This window comes from Ylistrum balloti, unplaced genomic scaffold, assembly GCF_031769215.1.
Source record: "Ylistrum balloti isolate Yb309-2 unplaced genomic scaffold, AGI_CSIRO_Ybal_v1 Utg371072, whole genome shotgun sequence".
Classification (NCBI taxonomy): domain Eukaryota; kingdom Metazoa; phylum Mollusca; class Bivalvia; order Pectinida; family Pectinidae; genus Ylistrum; species Ylistrum balloti.
The window spans coordinates 302,149-320,588 of record NW_026782592.1 but is presented as its reverse complement, the minus strand read 5'-3'; the positions used below and the strand labels follow the sequence as shown (position 1 = coordinate 320,588).

Below are 18,440 nucleotides of genomic sequence, written 5' to 3'. Positions count from 1 at the left end.
CGCTCTCAGAAGAAATGGGAACACCCATGTGCTGAACCACGGCCTAAACCCGCACTAGCCATACTTGAACCAAAAAAGAATCAAGAAAAACAATTTTTTTTTTTTTGGAGAAAAATATGTCAAACAAAAAAACCATGAACGCAAGCACAAATCTTACATAATGTAGCAAAATAATAACGAAAAACCGGTCGTATAAAAAAGATGCCTGAAAAAGCAACAAACTTCACAAAAACCTAATGACGAAAAACACATGGTCACACGCTCGGCCACGTGGAGTACGGATAGGCCGAAAAAAGGCCGAAATAAAGAAAATATAGCAAAAATATAACGTCTGCAAAGAGACTGTGAATTTGGGAGATGGGTTTGAGAGGAAGACTGAGTAATAAAGTACTCAGCGACAAAACGAAATACTACAGTAGTACATCTGCCCTCTGCTCGCTCTGGTAGCCTTTAAGGAAAGAGGAAGGGAGATCACTATGTTCCTGCCATGAAGGCTCATGGATTGAAAAAAAAGGGGGGGGGGGAGGGGGGAGAGGTTGAGATTTTTTAATCTTTTGTTTTTGGGATACAAAGATGGGTGTAGGTACCATATTTGCATTCTAAAGTTATGGTAATTATTACTGAAATGAAAATTGGATTTTAAGTAAGGTGATTTAGCATAGACAATCTATCAAAATAACCAAGGTATTACTTACAGAAAACAAAGGTCCAATGTCAACATCAAAACCAAGATCAGCAAACCCTGTGGCAATCACTTTGCCACCACGATCATGGCCATCCTGTCCAAGTTTGGCGATCAGAATACGGGGATGACGGCCATCTTTCTCTGCGAAACTCTGCCAATTAAGATAAGATATAACAATACAAAAAATACTGTTCCTTTGATCTGATTCAGTTTTAACATTTTTATGAACTTACAAAAAACTGACTTGGATTTCCTTGAAATTCCTATGATACATTGGGAGATTTTCTGAGATCTTCTAAGATAATACAAAAAATCTCACCTTTTTCTATGTAGGATTTTCAAGGATTTTGTGGGATGTCATTAGCAGTCCAGTTTATTTTCCATTTTCTAGGAGGGTTATCATTGGATAATCAAGAAGATCCTGATTCTATATTCAATATGAAGTCTAAAAATATCCAACAAATGCCTAATTTTACTTTGTACAATTTTCCAGGAATTTGTGGGATATTATTTAGAATATATTAGAAATTCACACTTTCATGCCCAGAAAAAAGTCTTAGAAAATCAGTGTCCTTCCTTAAGTAATATATCTTAGTAATTACTACCCAATCAATATGATTCTGAAGATAACTTCATATAGATGTCTGCCGTGGAACATTCTTCATCATTATTGAGGCATTATTGAAGCCCCAGTGTACGCAACCTTGGTTAAAAAATCAACAAGAAATTGTAATCTATTTATATTGCTATAGTAAAACTTTGATTAATGAAGGAATACTCAGGATGATGTGATGAGCTGGTATTGATATAAAAGCTCACAATATTCACTTTATTTGTAAACATGCCTCTATTTAAGATCTTCGCCAAACCGAAGTCAGAATATCTTTAAGACATTTCAGTGAGATGTAAACATGTATATATCCAATTTAGACTACATGTTTTAACCATATTACTCATATTTTAATCATATTTGCATTACTACCGAATGGAAGTTTTTCTAAAATTTTCTGAATCTCGTGAATTTGCAAAATGGTGTGTATATAGGGGATTTAAAACTGTGCTGGAAATTACATATATTACAGTCAGCATTAGAAGAAAAATCTCTGTTAAGTGATCAAAGGGAAACAACTCAATCTATATGTACTAACTAAAATGTGTATTAGGACTACATCTGATTCTACTTTTTACTTTCAATTTTCATAAAAGTAATGTTTAATAATAATTTGATATTGCCAATAGTAAGGTACCATGTTGTTAAAATGAAATGCCATTTTGGAAACAAAAAATATCAAGATAATAAACCTGTTCAAATGTAATTTAACTGAATTAGGATGTGTTGAATAGGCAATGCTATATACTACGAAATGGTGAGTAGATGGGTCCTTGACTTCCGTCTCGATACTCGAGGGTATGCAGGGGATGGATACGATAGGGTGAGCTAAAATACAGAGAATCAATAACAACAGGATGGAGGTGGTTTCTAGTAATTTATTAGGTATCATCTACAGGTTTTGTTCTATATGTTGTAACCCTGACACAAATGCATTATGTGACAAAGCTGTGCTACCACTATTATTGTTAAGTTCAAGATTTCTAGCATTCCTACCACTGTATCCAGTACAGGTGTTGATTGTACTGGTGGACTTCTGGTAATGATGCTGGCTGCCTGGATTGACCTGAACTTGGTGAAAGGTTTCTTATTGTCAGGTTTCTGTTCATCTTCCTTGACTATATCCTGTTATACTTCAGGTTCTACTACGTGTCCTGGGTATGCTTGTTTTAAATGTCTCTGGTAATTCCAATTCCCTACTATGGGTCCTTTTGAATTTCTTGCATTTTTGCCTAGTCTTTGTTGCCCTGTGGGCCATACTGATGTGTCTTCTTAAAATCTGTAGGCATTAACTGAACCAGGACATTAACAAGGGTGATAAATATAGCATGGCATGAATCAATTTTGTGAGAAAATTCAGCAGAAGTCAGCATTATATTCATTCTTAAAACTGCTAGGATTTGACCTTGGGACTCTGCCTTTCTAGTCTTACACTAAACTGATCAACCTAAAGAGTAGTTTTCTCTAGATGAGCGATATATTGCATCTAATTTCTATCAGGGTTACATATTCACTCTCAAGGAAAGAACATGTCCTCAAGTTTCCAGGACTTACAGTGATGCTTGTGAAAATTATGTGAAGTATTATTTCCAAGCCCCTGCATGAGTGCCAATGTAACTGAGGTCATTATTTATTTCAATGCCTCCACTAGGATTTGAACCTGGGACCCCTGGTTTACTAGTCTTACTCTCAACCGATAAAGGTTATTAGCAGTTCTATGTAACCGAGTGGTACAGTGGGTCTAGTATATATCAGGGTAACATTATCATCAGTTGTTAAATCCTGAGGATGTCAAGTACACATTATAGATCTAACATACCTGAACTCTTTTCATTACTCTGCTGATTTCATCATCCTCCCCAAAAGCCGATTTATATGCCCCACTGACCATTCTGTCCGAGGCTTTGTGGCGCCCAAACACCTAAATTAAACATTTTAAAAAAGGCAGACTTTAATTGACCATGATATGAGGTCATTTTTATTTCTGGTGGCTGAGCATTTTTCACTAGTACTGTGCTTGAGATACCATCAAATATCATGACTGGATTTGAAATTCTAATCTAGTGACATTAAGTGATGCCATACAATCTGTAATACTTAAACACCACCATTAAATATACATCCTACAATAAACATAAAAAATTACCACACCAGCCAAACATTTGATAATGAGAAATTTTAAATATGACAATGGAAAATTTTAGAAATAGAAATAGTAAAAAAGCTTGTATGTTTTACCAGCAATATAAATATATGATTAATTTCACAAAAGTTTTTATCTAGGAGGCCGGACATTTTCCATAGGGCTACCATCTATTGGTAGAGACCATCTTGTACAACTGTTCTATTCACCTTTGTCATGGCATCCGTAATTTCACCAACTGTACATCTTGCTCGGGCTGCATCGACACTGAGAGCCAGCAGGTTACCATCACCACTCTGACAAGCCTTCGTTATCGTCTCTAAGCACTCCGTTGCCTGTTTACATAGTGTACATGTTCAAACATAACCATAGAAACTTCACCTACATAGTAAACAGTTACTCAATATAGATAAAAACAAATCTCATTTCTTTCCCCAGAAAATCTCAAATTGGATGAGAATGTTTATACTAAACATGACAGACTAGAAGTTGAATATGATTTCTCAGAGTACTCATTCACAAGTATTTGGTGATTTAAAAAGCTAACTGCATGAATGTATAAACATTACAACACACATCAAAAGTTCTAAAGGGATAATAATATCATGTAAATACATTTATACTAAATATTAAATGAATTACATATTACATTTTTCCATCAGCATATAGAACTATAAAGTAGTCATACTTTAGCCTGGTCACGGGATGCCTTGACAGCAGCGAGTCGCTCTAACTGTTCTGTACGGACTTGATTGTTGTCAATTGACCTGACCTCTACATGTTCCTCTTTGGCCAGTCGGTGTTTGTTGACTCCTACAATCACTTCCTGGACACTGTCAATTCTTGCCTGTCGCTTCGCAGCACATTCCTCTATCTTCAGTTTAGGCATTCCAGAAGCCACAGCTTTTGCCATACCACCCATCTCCTCAATCTAGAAAAAAAGACGATTAAACTCTAGGTAAAATGCCATGAAAATCTTAGAAAACATGCCATTAAAAAATATACACATGAGTATTTAAATTATTTCAACATTTCCGAAGACACGAAACTATCCATTTCATGCTACAATGTGTTTCAAGACCCGCTCTATCTTTTCAAACAAGACACACCTGATCAGTACTAACACCCATCTTCTCAATCTCGGAAAAAACCTAATTAAAATCTCAGTAAAATGCCGCTAAAAGCTAAGAAAACATGCCATTAAAAAATATTCAAATGAGAATTTCATCGAATTTATTTCATTATGGAACTTTGAATTCTGAATTAATTTTCAATAAATCTAACATACAAATGTCGAAAGTGATAAAACCTGTATGTAAATCATTCATCAATTAGATAAATAGACAAATGCTGAATGTCCTGAACTGACCTCTGTGATGACCTTTAACGCAGCATCATACATGTCAGCTGTGAGATTTTCCATCATGTAAGAACCTCCCCAGGGATCAGCAACATTTGGGATGCCCGACTCCTCCTGTAGGATGATCTGTGTGTTACGAGCAATGCGAGCACTGAAAGGTGTTGGCAGACCAAGGGCTTCATCAAATGAATTTGAATGTAAAGACTGTGTTCCTCCGAAGACAGCAGCCATAGCCTCAATGACAGTTCGCATGATATTATTGTAGGGATCCTGTTGATAGTAAATATGAATTACTGAATAATCATGAAAACTGGTGCTTACAAGAACAGGCTTTTATCCTTATCAACTTGAATTGGCAATTTTGAGCAAATACATGTATATATATATATATATCTTACAACTGTTAATCACAGTAGAACAAGTGCATCTGTATTGGACTATGTTCTCAGAACAACTGTTCTAAATCTAAATAAAAGTCCAATTAGTACCCTCTGCTGTGATTGATGTTCTGTAAACTATATCACTATTGACAAACTTTTCCCTCTTTATATCAGAGAAGTTATAGATATTTGTATAGATCACCAGACACTTAATCTATACAAAGAAGTTACTTTGAATGCTCTTTTTCCCTTAAGAAATTTCTCTAAATATGAAAAGAGCAAATCGATTCTAACCAAATCTATATGCAAAACATCAATTTTTATCCTTATACCATCATTTACCTGCAGGGTTGAAATTTCTTTGTCACATTTCAAAGTCGGGAAAATTTGTACCAAATAAATTATCATTGTTATATTAGTACCTGTTCTGTGAGTGACCAGCCAGATGTCTGACTGTGTGCCCTCAGTACCATTGATTTGGGGTTCTTGGGCTGGAATTTTTTCTCCACCAGATGTGCCCAAAGTCTTCTTGCTGCCCTCATTTTAGCTATTTCCTTAAACACAAGAAGTATATAATTCATCAAATTAAATACTGTAAAAACTGTAACAAAGACATTTCATTAAATAGGACTTAATCTAATTAGAGAATGACATGTAAGAAGCTTCCATGAGTCACAGTTGATAAAGATTCTATGAGACCATGGTGTATAAGTTACTTACCTTCTAGTAGAGACCATGGTGTATAAGTCACTAACCTTCTAGTAGAGACCATGATGTATAAGTTACTAACCTTCTAGTAGAGACCATGATGTATAAGTTACTAACCTTCTAGAAGAGACCATGGTGTATAAGTTACTAACCTTCTAGTAGAGGCCATGATGTATAAGTTACTAACCTTCTAGTAGAGGCCATGATGTATAAGTTACTAACCTTCTAGTAGAGACCATGATGTATACGTCACTAACCTTCTAGTAGAGGCCATGATGTATAAGTTATAACCTTCTAGAAGAGACCATGATGTATAAGTCCCTAAACTTCTAGTAGAGACCATGATGTATAAGTCACTAACCTTCTAGAAGAGACCATGGTGTATAAGTCACTAACCTTCTAGTAGAGACCATGGTGTATAAGTCCCTAACCTTCTAGTAGAGACCATGGTGTATAAGTCACTAACCTTCTAGTAGAGACCATGGTGTATAAGTCCCTAACCTTCTAGTAGAGACCATGGTGTATAAGTCCCTAACCTTCTAGTATAGAACATGACGTATAAGTCACTAACCTTCTAGAAGAGACCATGGTGTATAAGTTACTAACCTTCTAGAAGAGACCATGATGTATAAGTTACTTACATTCTAGAAGAGACCATGGTGTATAAGTTACTAACCTTCTAGAAGAGACCATGATGTATAAGTTGCTAACCTTCTAGAACAGACCATGGTGTATAGGTTACTAACCTTCTAGAAGAGACCATGGTGTATAGGTTACTAACCTTCTAGTAGAGACCATGATGTATAAGTTACTTACATTCTAGAAGAGACCATGGTGTATAGGTTACTAACCTTCTAGAAGAGACCATGATGTATAAGTCACTAACCTTCTAGAAGAGACCATGGTGTATAGGTTACTAACCTTCTAGTAGAGACCATGATGTATAAGTTACTAACCTTCTAGAAGAGACCATGGTGTATATGTATAAGTTACTAACCTTCTAGTAGAGACCATGGTGTATAAGTCACTAACCTTCTAGAAGAGACCATGATGTATAGGTCACTAACCTTCTAGAAGAGACCATGATGTATAAGTTAATAACCTTCTAGAATAAGTTACTAACCTTCTAGTAGAGACCATGATGTATAAGTCACTAACCTTCTAGAAGAGACCATGATGTATAAGTTACTTACCTTCTAGAAGAGACCATGATGTATAGGTTACTAACCTTCTAGAAGAGACCATGATGTATACCATGATGTATAAGTTACTAACCTTCTAGAAGAGACCATGATGTATAGGTTACTAACCTTCTAGAAGAGACCATGATGTATAGGTTACTAACCTTCTAGTAGAGACCATGGTGTATAAGTCCCTAACCTTCTAGAAGAGACCATGGTGTATAAGTTACTAACCTTCTAGAAGAGACCATGATGTATAGGTTACTAACCTTCTAGAAGAGACCATGATGTATAAGTTACTAACCTTCTAGTAGAGACCATGATGTATAAGTTACTAACCTTCTAGAAGAGACCATGATTAACCTTCTAGAGTTACTAACCTTCTAGAAGAGACCATGATAGTCACTAACCTTCTAGTTACTAACCTTCTAGTAGAGACCATGATTTATAAGTTACTAACCTTCTAGTAGAGACCATGATGTATAAGTTACTAACCTTCTAGAAGAGACCATGATGTATAGGTTACTAACCTTCTAGAAGAGACCATGGTGTATAAGTCACTAACCTTCTAGAAGAGACCATGATGTAGACCATGATGTATAAGTTACTAACCTTCTAGTAGAGACCATTATGTATAAGTCACTAACCTTCTAGTAGAGACCATGACGTATAAGTCACTAACCTTCTAGAAGAGACCATGGTGTATAGGTCACTAACCTTCTAGAAGAGACCATGGTGTATAGGTCACTAACCTTCTAGAAGAGACCATGGTGTATAAGTCACTAACCTTCTAGAAGAGACCATGGTGTATAGGTCACTAACCTTCTAGAAGAGACCATGGTGTATAAGTCACTAACCTTCTAGAAGAGACCATGGTGTATAGTTCACTAACCTTCTAGAAGAGACATGGTGTATAAGTCACTAACCTTCTAGAAGAGACCATGGTGTATAGGTCACTAACCTTCTAGAAGAGACCATGGTGTATAAGTCACTAACCTTCTATAAGAGACCATGGTGTATAGGTCACTAACCTTCTAGAAGAGACCATGGTGTATAAGTCACTAACCTTCTAGAAGAGACCATGGTGTATAGGTCACTAACCTTCTAGAAGAGACCATGGTGTATAAGTCACTAACCTTCTAGACCATGGTGTATAGGTCACTAACCTTCTAGAAGAGACCATGGTGTATAAGTCACTAACCTTCTAGAAGAGACCATGGTGTATAGGTCACTAACCTTCTAGAAGAGACCATGGTGTATAAGTCACTAACCTTCTAGAAGAGACCATGGTGTATAGGTCACTAACCTTCTAGAAGAGACCATGGTGTATAAGTCACTAACCTTCTAGTAGAGACCATGATGTATAAATTGTTTACCCTCTAGAAGAGACCATGATGTATGAGATGTAGCAGGAGTAAGTGAACGTTCGCATTAAAAATTCTAACAAAATGTGATTTCTTCCACACAGATATGTATTGAATAAGTTTGTATAAAATTGAATTTAAATGACATTTACCATATAGAAATTCATTCCTATTCCCCAAAAGAATGACAATCTTGGAGCAAATTTGTCAATGTCCAGACCGCTGTCCAACCCTGTAAGCATCAAGACAGTGCATTAAGGTGGCGAACAGCCCAGAACCTGGGAGGTGATCTTTGGCCATCTATTCTCAATATACATTCCTGACTAAAGTCTCACAAACGTTTCTTTAATTGTACAGAATCAAAGTTTATTTTCATTGGTGGAATCGTTACTGGATATGATTTCATGTTTATCATTAACAAATATAAACAATCATTAAGTATTCAAAAGTAGGCTTTCTTCTAAAAAATATTTATGAGTCAATAAGTCATTTGTAAAGTTGAGTCGAGTCTAATATTGTACATAACAAAATACAGATGATCATGACTCCCCAACAGAGAAGTAATTTTATCTGTTTTCCAACTTTGATCAGGGCTTACCTGTTTGTATGTATTGAAGGCCATCAGCCAATGTAAAAGCAAGCTCTAACACAGCATCAGCACCAGCTTCTTGCATGTGATAGCCTGATATGGATATGGAATTAAACTTTGGCATGTGCTGGAGAAAGATGCAGAACAAATATTAATCAATCATTCATATTATATAAAGAAGCATAGGCATATTTTAAAGACAGAAAGTAGTATAGTCATCTAGTTTAAATATATATACAATTGTATTTATATTTTGAATTAATAAATTTTGAACTTTGACATGTTCATGTAACATCTAAAGACAATAGACAGCATCTGATTTGTAAATACTGCACTGAAGCCGTACTTCCTGTGAATTTCATTTGTCTACAATAACATTTGAATATTATAGCAATTCTATATGTCAAAATGTATATTCTTCATATTTTACACATACAGAAGATGTACATGTACAGTGCATGGATGTGTAAAATTTTATATAAATCCTAATTATGCTATAAAGTGAAATATTTTATCTTATTGGAAATTAAAGAACTTCTAACCTTAGAAGTGTACTGGAAAATGTCTCCGATGACCTTCATGGAGGGTTCTGGTGGAAAGATGTAGGTATTCCTAACCATGAACTCCTTCAGGATATCATTCTGTATTGTTCCTGATAGATCTGATTGCTTAACACCCTATATCAACAGGACAAAACACAGGCTTTTGATATGCGTGATTTTATCAGTTTCATTAAAATTAGTTTATATTACAATACATAACATCATTTGATATTCCTTCCTCCAAGTATTGCATCATGAAAAAGCATTCAGTAAGATCAATGTTGCCAATTCACTTTATTTTATTGATGATTAACGTTATAACTGCCATATCATGACCTTGTCACATCATGAACAATAGATCCCACATGGATTCTACATAGGAAATTTGTGAATGTTCCATCCTGCAGTACACAAAATAAACAAGATATATTCATAGATTTTTACCAAAATAAAATGATTGAAAACTCATTATTTTGACAATTAAATTCAAATCACTTTTATCTATGTTCTTATCGTGACTCAATTATGAAGTGGAAACATTATATCTACTCCTATCATGCAGCATTACATGCTAATAGATTTAGAATAATTTCACTAACCTGTTCCTCAGCTGACACCACATACATAGCCATCACAGGCAGGACAGCTCCATTCATTGTCATGGAGGTGGAGATTTTGTTAAGAGGGATTCCACTGAACAGGATATTGGTATCCTCAACGGTGTCAATAGCTACTCCTGCCATTCCAACATCTCCTCGTACACGTATGTTATCCGAGTCATAACTGCAGTTATCAAATTTAACTGTTAAGCATAAACCATACAGCTTTCTATGGCAATGGCTTGGAAGTACCCATGTACTTTTCATTTATACAAACAATGTATTTCAATGTACCAGATCAATCATGATGATAAATACTGATTTTATTTTACAAACTTTATAAACAGGTGGTTTGTATAATTTATTTACCATTATACCCGACCATTTCAGATATTTCACATTTCTTATTTGCTGTAAATAGCAGTTTTTTGAAAAATCCATTTCATGTAAAATCAAGCCAACTGACATAGCTAAGTATATTTTCTCTGAATCTGAAGGCTTGAAAATGTAGGCAGGTATTCAGTGATAGGAGATCATTACAGACAGGTGATCATTATAGACAGGTGATCATTATAGACAAGAGATTATTACAAACAGGAGATCATTATAGACAGGTGATCATTATAGACAGGATATCAATATAGACAGGAGATCATTATTGATAGATCATTATAGACAGGAGATCTTTTTAGACAGGTTATCATTATAGACAAGAGATTATTACAGACAGGAGATCTTTATAGACAGGTAATTGTTATTGACAAGAGATTATTACAGACAAGAGATTATTACAGACAGGAGATCTTTATAGACAGGTTATCATTATAGACAAGAGATTATTACAGACAAGAGATTATTACAGACAGGAGATCTTTACAGACAGCAGATCATGACAGGATATTGCTATAGACAGATCAGTATAGATATATCACCATACCACTAACGACAAGAGATAGCCTGTATCAATATAAAAGGTTCTTATAGACAGATTGTCATAGACAGGAGTTAATTAAAGAACATTCCTTTGCAGAAATACCAACGATAATCTTATTTGCCAAATCCAAAATGGTCAGCTGAAAGCCATTTTGTTTTTTCTGATCAGTTCCAAAATCAAACAGGCACAAGTAGAGACCAAAGGGAGCAAGCATGAAATTTCAGAGAAATCCATACAGTAGTTCTTAAGAAATAGGGATAACAATCTTTACTAGGCTAAATTCAAGATGGCTGTCTATTGGCCATTTTATTTTTTTATCAATCCTAAAATCAGACAGGCACAACTAGGGCCAAGAGGAACCTATACATGAAAGTTTAGAAAGATCCATCCAGTACTTCTCAAGAAATAGCGATAACAAACTTGCAAAGTCAAAATACAAGATGGCCACCTTTTGGCCATTTTGCTTTTCTGATCAGTCCAAGAATTATATGGTCATAACTAGGAATAAAAGGAAACCTACAAAAGAAATTTGAGAGAGATCCATCCAGTACTTTTCAAGAAATAGCGATATTAAAAATGGTTTACAGAGGAATGGATGCATGAATGTATGACGGACTAAGGATGTAGGGTGATTTGAATAAACAGGAGATTACTATTCATAAGAGATCACATACCACAGCTCTATATAAAATGGTCTATATAGAGAGGTAACCTACCCTCTGTGTGTAGCCAGATCAAAGGCAACACTGAGCCCCTGCTGCCCTGCAGCAATGTTATCTTTGTAAAACTTGTTGCTCTCGTGCACCGTACTGAATCCAGCATACTGTAAGGTCAAATTATTACAACATATTATCAGTTATTTTGAAACATTTTCTTCAGGTTGGTAATGTCAACAGAATAGAAGTCCTTATAACACAATCAGTAGAAGATTAGAGTGTGATGTTTTGATGAATGCAGTCACCTTCATCAGAAAACAAAAATCTGACGAAGGTGACTGTGTAGTCATCATATCATCACACTTCAATATCATTGGCTGTTCGATAAGAACTACTATTCTATTTGCTTATTATCTGACTGATGTCATCAAATGTGACATGACAAAGTTTAATAAAGCATATCAACCAGAGACAGATCTATCACACAATTAACTTATTCATCAATGCCATTTACTGTTAGTAACTGTTGTCTAAAGGCTGCGGGTAGAGGTAACATGTAGTTAGAGAAAATTATGTCATAGCAGTAGATTTGTTGAAATAGGCTAGATTGATATGTTTTGGTCATTATTTTGTCTTTAACATTCTTGATTTTTCAACTGCAAGAATTGGTTTTTTCTTGAACCACTGCTTAACTTGCATTAAGCTTTGAGCAACTGAGGCCAGATCTATGTAAAAAATCCAACTTTCCCCAACAGGTTATATTTAAGTGCTGATATATATATTATCACTTCTGAATCTATTTACATGTCACCCTCTAATATGATGATGTGATGTTATATTTAATATAAACCAGTCTTACTATTTCACTGAAAATACTTCAATGCCACTATATCTTGGAAGAGGAAGTAATTACAATCTATAAAAAATCCATACTGAGGATTGCTAAAGCAAAACTTGTCCTTTAATGATTTAAAAGATATTGCTGTTTGGGACCGTATTTACACTGTATTTTTTGAAGGGTTATTTGTAAATTTGAACACATTTAACTCCTTCCATTTTGAAAGTGGGTCAAGGTCATTCATTTGAACAAATTTGGTAGCTCTTCATCCTAGCATACTATTCAATGTAGGTCCAATATCAGCACCCACAACCTTTTGGTATCAAGAAGAAATTATAAGAAAAGATTTAAACATAATTGTACCTTATGATCTCATACAAACGGAATTTATTAACTGACCTGGCGGATTGTCCATGGACGGAAAGTATACATAGTACTGTATGGTCCTCTGGTGTAGGGGTATTCCCCAGGAATCTCCTTCTCCACACCTACCATATCATCTTTTGTATAGACTGGTTTTATATTTATTCCCTGAGAAAAGTAAAATTAAACATGGGTAAACGACCTTCTACCAATTAAATATGAAGTCTAATTAATACAAAGGGGAAAATACATCACACTGCATTGATACGGTATGGTGTATTATTACTTGACTTTCAGGTAATTACAACATAAGATTTCGTAGAACTTTCTACGCATGCTCTCAATAACTAACAACACAGTAATCAATCTTCAGGAGAGTCCTGAGTCCTGTAATTGTAGAATTTTGATGGGACTCAAGAGAATTTCTGGAAATACTTAAATTTGCAAGACCAATTCTTTTTAGCGTGAAGTTGAAAAGGAACTCTAAAGAATTAATTGTAAATTGATTACTGCAATAGAATGAAACTTTTCTATCTTCAAAAATATATTAGGAGTCATATTTTGCAGTCAATGGCAAACTAAGAAGATTTAATTGAGAAAGTTGTTATCCAGGGATAAATAAAAAAAAAAACGCCAATGTTTCACTTACAGTGTAGACATTTGATGTTTTACAATTACAAACATCATTGTAAAAGATATCATTAAACAAGGATACGTGGGTAATATAAGCTATGTGATTGTGTGTACATTGTACCTCTGGTGTCCTCCATGTCAAGGTTTCATTTGGGTCCTTGCCTTTGATTTCCTTCTTTGCTTTCTCCGCCCACACTTGGTCTAGAGGTTGTTTATGGAGGCATCTACACCAAGTTAGTGGTACATTTGACTTCTGTTAAGAAAGGTGCACACATCAACACAGATATCCATCATTATATTTTGATTTTTTTTTTTCTGTCATCAGATCGTCTTTTCTGTTCAAATGATGATTTTATGTAATACATATGTATGTCTGGGTCACTATTTGCTATCTGATGTGAGCAAATTTGAGGTCGAATACTGGTGCTTCATTGTTTGTGTTTTTTTTAAAATAAATTTTATAACATAGACATATTTGAATTCATTTATGTATTTTTTTCGTGACAAATCATTGGCATTGTGTAAAATGGTTCTTAAGGGGTCTGAAACTAGTGTGCCAAGGATATGTTTAACTTCCTCCTGGATCAGTACTACAGTACAGCTTCTTATAAACCAACGTTAAAGAATGTGTTTTGTCTATTTACTGTCTTTTTTTTTTTCTTGAGTTGCATATTTACAATCGATACAATTGTCATTCAACAAAATGAAGTGCATTGCCCAGTATTTTCTAAAACCATTCAATTTTTGCGATAGGTTTCAGGTCTGCTACACTGTGTCTTCCCACTCAGCCAACATATCCTATGTTAAGTATAGGTCACAGGTAATGTTGTTACAGGGGGAGAACAAAAGGTACTAATTACGTAAGGCTTGTTTTGGGAAAATAGGCATTTCTCAGGTAAAAACTTACCTGTAGCATTATTCTAGTATTAACGGAAACACACTGTTCTCTACTTATCACAGTTAGAGTAAATAATAATTAATTGTTTTTATATTGACAAAAACATGTTTTAAAAACCAGAATCTATGTTTTGATAAACTGTTATGATTGCATTGTAAACTACAAAAATACATGGGCATGTTTATCAGTAGAAAGGAAGCACTCCTAAATGCTCCCATTTCACACGATAAGCTATTCAATGTACATCACATGTCAAGCAATGGCACGACACTGCAGTTAACATCATAATATTTATATAATATTGTTCAGCAACTATGCATTTTTTTCGATAAACTCACGAATGTTGATGAACTTTTCAATATAGCATTCCGGAATACAACAGTCGTGAATTCATTTAAAACCCCAGATATGGAGACTTTGAGTTGTTGACAGTCTTTTACCTTGGTTGAAAAACTATTTCGATGAACCCATGAACGAAAAAATCCCGACGACTTAATCAACTTATGCGCCATCTCAAGAGAAATGTGAATTGTCTGTTTTCGTGTACGGCGCCGACTCCATATAGGACAAGTTTAGTATAAGGCAAAAAGTAAAATCAAAGTACGAAGACGGATGAAATGTTTCCGGACATGGTATTATTGTCTCTGTTATTAAGACAAACCGTAAGCGGGAATATATATTCTAAAACTCGATGCAAGGGTATATAAAATAATGCAACTGTTAATCTGAAATAATGATTATAATAAATCTGCGAATGTTATGAAAACACATAATGATAAATATCTGGTGATATGCCTCCATCACCGTATCCGTGACGTCATTACCCAAAACAGACAGTGTATACATGTATATTGGGAAAGTGTATGCCTCTGCTCAGAAAAAATGAACATTTCCTTGTTACAAATATATATATTTAAAATTTGAGATGAAATTAAGTTGCGTCATTTCTTTGTTGAAACTCACACATGAACCTCCTTCATAGTTTTGCCAAATTTTTAATAAAACGATTATTTTGACAATTCCAATGTTTAATAAAAGCGATAATATGTATAAATATCCAAATGTATGTCTCTGACTATCCAAAGTACAGCAACTTTCACAACTCGTTGATATAACTTTGACAAACTTGAATTAAACATTAGTTGTGTCATTTTTTTATGTGAAAATGACACATAACTACAGTTCACAGTCCCAACGCTGAACAGGTAAACACGGCATTATTGTACGTGTATCGATGAGTCATTAAGACGGACTGTTGTTTATATATAGTTATTAATCAGATCAGATCAGTTCTTTATTCTCATAACTTAATACATAAGTGTTAAGAAGGTACAACATGTGATTATACAGTAATGTATAGATAGCCTACCCATTCTATACAATGCACAACAGGTTACCCAGGAGGGTTAAGTTTATCTTTAAGAATAGTAAGAAATTTACATAGGTTGTGCAATGTACTGGAGCTTGAACAGTTCATCCAGTTGTAGAAATTAATACAATTTGGTATGTTGCGATATCGAGGGAGAATATAAAAAATTCTGTACTGTACCAGTTCTGGATTTTGGTATTTAAATATATAATGGAATTCATCCCCTATTTTATTTGTGAGTTTATAGATTTCTCTACTAATGGTAACCCAACCGCTGCTTCGGTTAGGCACTGATGACATGGAGCTCTGGAACCTTCTGTTGTCAACATCGTCAGATGGATTCCAACCATCATCGGCCGTTTCGACCCCTATTCCACGACGTCCTCTGGTTGGCGGGTCAGCGGTGGTGATAAATCACTGCTTGCTGTTGTCTGGGCTCCAGTTTGGCTCATCTCGTCTACACCATAGCCAGCATGATGCTCTCTCAGCTATTTCAGCCAAGGTCATAATAGCTGCTTTCCTCTTTGCTCCTGTCAGTCCCAATTTCTGGAACATCTTCCATACTGACTGTGTAGGGAATCCTCTAGAACCGACCTCTACTGGAAATAGCCATGTGTTCCATCCCTTTTGTCTGCACTGCTCTGCTAGCTCTTGGTATTTGCCAGCTTTCTTCTCATGTGCCTCATCACACCCTTCTTCCCATGAAACTGTCAGCTCCACCAAGATGACCTTCTGGCGCTGTTGCGACCATATCACAATGTCTGGTCTCAGATTGGTATGCACTACATCAGGAAAGACGAGACGCTTGTTGAGGTCCACTCTCATTTCCCAGGATGGTGCTTAGCTGAGTACATTCACACGATATGCAGTAGCAGTTGGTGGTCCCTTCTCTCCAGCTCTCACAAAGTGTATGTGAGGTTTATGAGGTTCTATCAGTGACCTCTTCTGACGCCGCTCCTTTTCCAGAATATCTGCTAGGGCAGCTAGAACCTGGTCATGACACCATCTGTACTGTCCCTGCTGGAGGGCTACTCTACAGCCTGATAGGATATGTGCAAGTGTACCTCTTCCACCGCACAAGGAACAAGCTAGATCTTCCAGAAGGCCCCACCTGCACAAATTGCATGGAGATGGCAGTGTGTCATACACAGACCTGAGCATGAAGGATATCCTGAGAGGTTCCATTTTCCACAAGTCTGTCCATGTAATCTTGCTTTCAGGAAGATTCCACCGCGTCCATGATCCTTGCTGTCCTAACTCAACTGCTCTACTTTTGCGCTGCTGTTCCTCCTCTGATCTCACCACAGACACAATTCTGTCTCTCCTTTTCCTTGCCTTCTGCTTTGCTCCACTGCTGAAAGTGATCGACTCCCAATCCTCGTCTACCAACACAGATGTTTCCCACGATGTCTTGTAACTCCAGCGTACTCTCAGCTTTGCTGACTGTAGCACCAGCTGACCATTTCCGGCCTGTCCTTGTGACCACTCCAGCTTTCTGTACCTTGATGTCTCTGGAGTCCTTCAGTGTCATAACCAATCTACACTTGGCTACCTTGAATTCTTCCACCATGGATGACAATGGTAACTGCAACTGAGATGTCTTGCTGTACAGGCCAACCGCCATGAAACTAGGTGGTACTCCCAGCCAGTGATTACGTATAAGTCACGGCTAATTGCTTTGTTGTGTGTTTGATCTGTTTTTTTCAATTCTTTCTCGGCCAATATCCATATTTCTATAAATAATTTGTATAACCTGTTCCGTGTCAATAACTATCGGACGAAGTGATCCTTAGGTAATGGCCGTAATGACAATTGTTGTACTGTGCATAGTTATACAGAACATTTTCTCATTCGAAATGTATTCCATATCCCACTTTAAAGAGGATGTAGTCAATTGCACACACATTTGTACGTATTCCTATATAAATATGTGGGGAGATATTAAGTAAGTCAAGAAAGATCTTCTAAACTAACAAATACATTATATACCATGGCTATTTATATCCCCTCCCATGAACACAGAGTAATTATTTCCTCCCAATATCGCCATCATCTTTGCACAGCTCATATTTACTAAGGAAGAAGGTAACGGATTTCATTGTCTATTTAAAATATGGTAATCCAAGTGTTTGTCAATTACGACGTAAATTCTTTCCGAAATACTACTTTAAATACCCAAAATGAAGGGTACCACATGTAATGTTAAATTACTCAACAATATTAGCTTCTTTATTGGAAAAAAATAGCTTAATTATATATATATAACAGAAAAGACATATATATATAGAAAAAACTTGATTTAGTTTCTTTTCTGTTATATATATATATAACAGAAAAGACACTATATATATATATATATTGTAGCTGCAGTGTTGCTACCAAATTATATTTAATATCAAGTATTGTTTCGACAATCTGAATGGATTTTCTAGCATTTGAAGCAATTAAGAAATGTAGAAATACGTTTCTGATTTTACCTGAAATGTTTGACTTTCAAGACTTGGTTAAAATAAAAATTGATGATGTTGGCGGGCTAGTATTGCATTTAGCACAATGTATAACTTCATATTGGACTTGCAAAAATCACG

General features: G+C 35.6%; 1 protein-coding gene across 1 annotated transcript in view; it reads right to left on the bottom strand.

The window, feature by feature from the left end:
- The window catches only part of LOC132560523 (methylmalonyl-CoA mutase, mitochondrial-like), a 38,555-nt gene extending 23,513 nt beyond the window's left edge, over positions 1–15,042 (bottom strand). Inside the window, exons 1-14 of the mRNA XM_060225191.1 lie at positions 14,924–15,042; positions 13,707–13,838; positions 12,989–13,120; positions 11,812–11,918; positions 10,162–10,345; positions 9,563–9,697; positions 9,030–9,147; positions 8,584–8,663; positions 5,601–5,732; positions 4,808–5,068; positions 4,127–4,369; positions 3,648–3,773; positions 3,115–3,216; positions 696–836 (exon numbers count right to left, since the gene is read on the bottom strand). Coding sequence (XP_060081174.1) covers positions 696–836; positions 3,115–3,216; positions 3,648–3,773; positions 4,127–4,369; positions 4,808–5,068; positions 5,601–5,732; positions 8,584–8,663; positions 9,030–9,147; positions 9,563–9,697; positions 10,162–10,345; positions 11,812–11,918; positions 12,989–13,120; positions 13,707–13,838; positions 14,924–14,995 — 1,965 coding nt within the window. The 5' untranslated portion in view covers positions 14,996–15,042. The remainder of the gene's footprint in view (positions 1–695; positions 837–3,114; positions 3,217–3,647; positions 3,774–4,126; positions 4,370–4,807; positions 5,069–5,600; positions 5,733–8,583; positions 8,664–9,029; positions 9,148–9,562; positions 9,698–10,161; positions 10,346–11,811; positions 11,919–12,988; positions 13,121–13,706; positions 13,839–14,923) is intronic.
- Between the last annotated feature and the right edge of the window lie 3,398 nt (positions 15,043–18,440).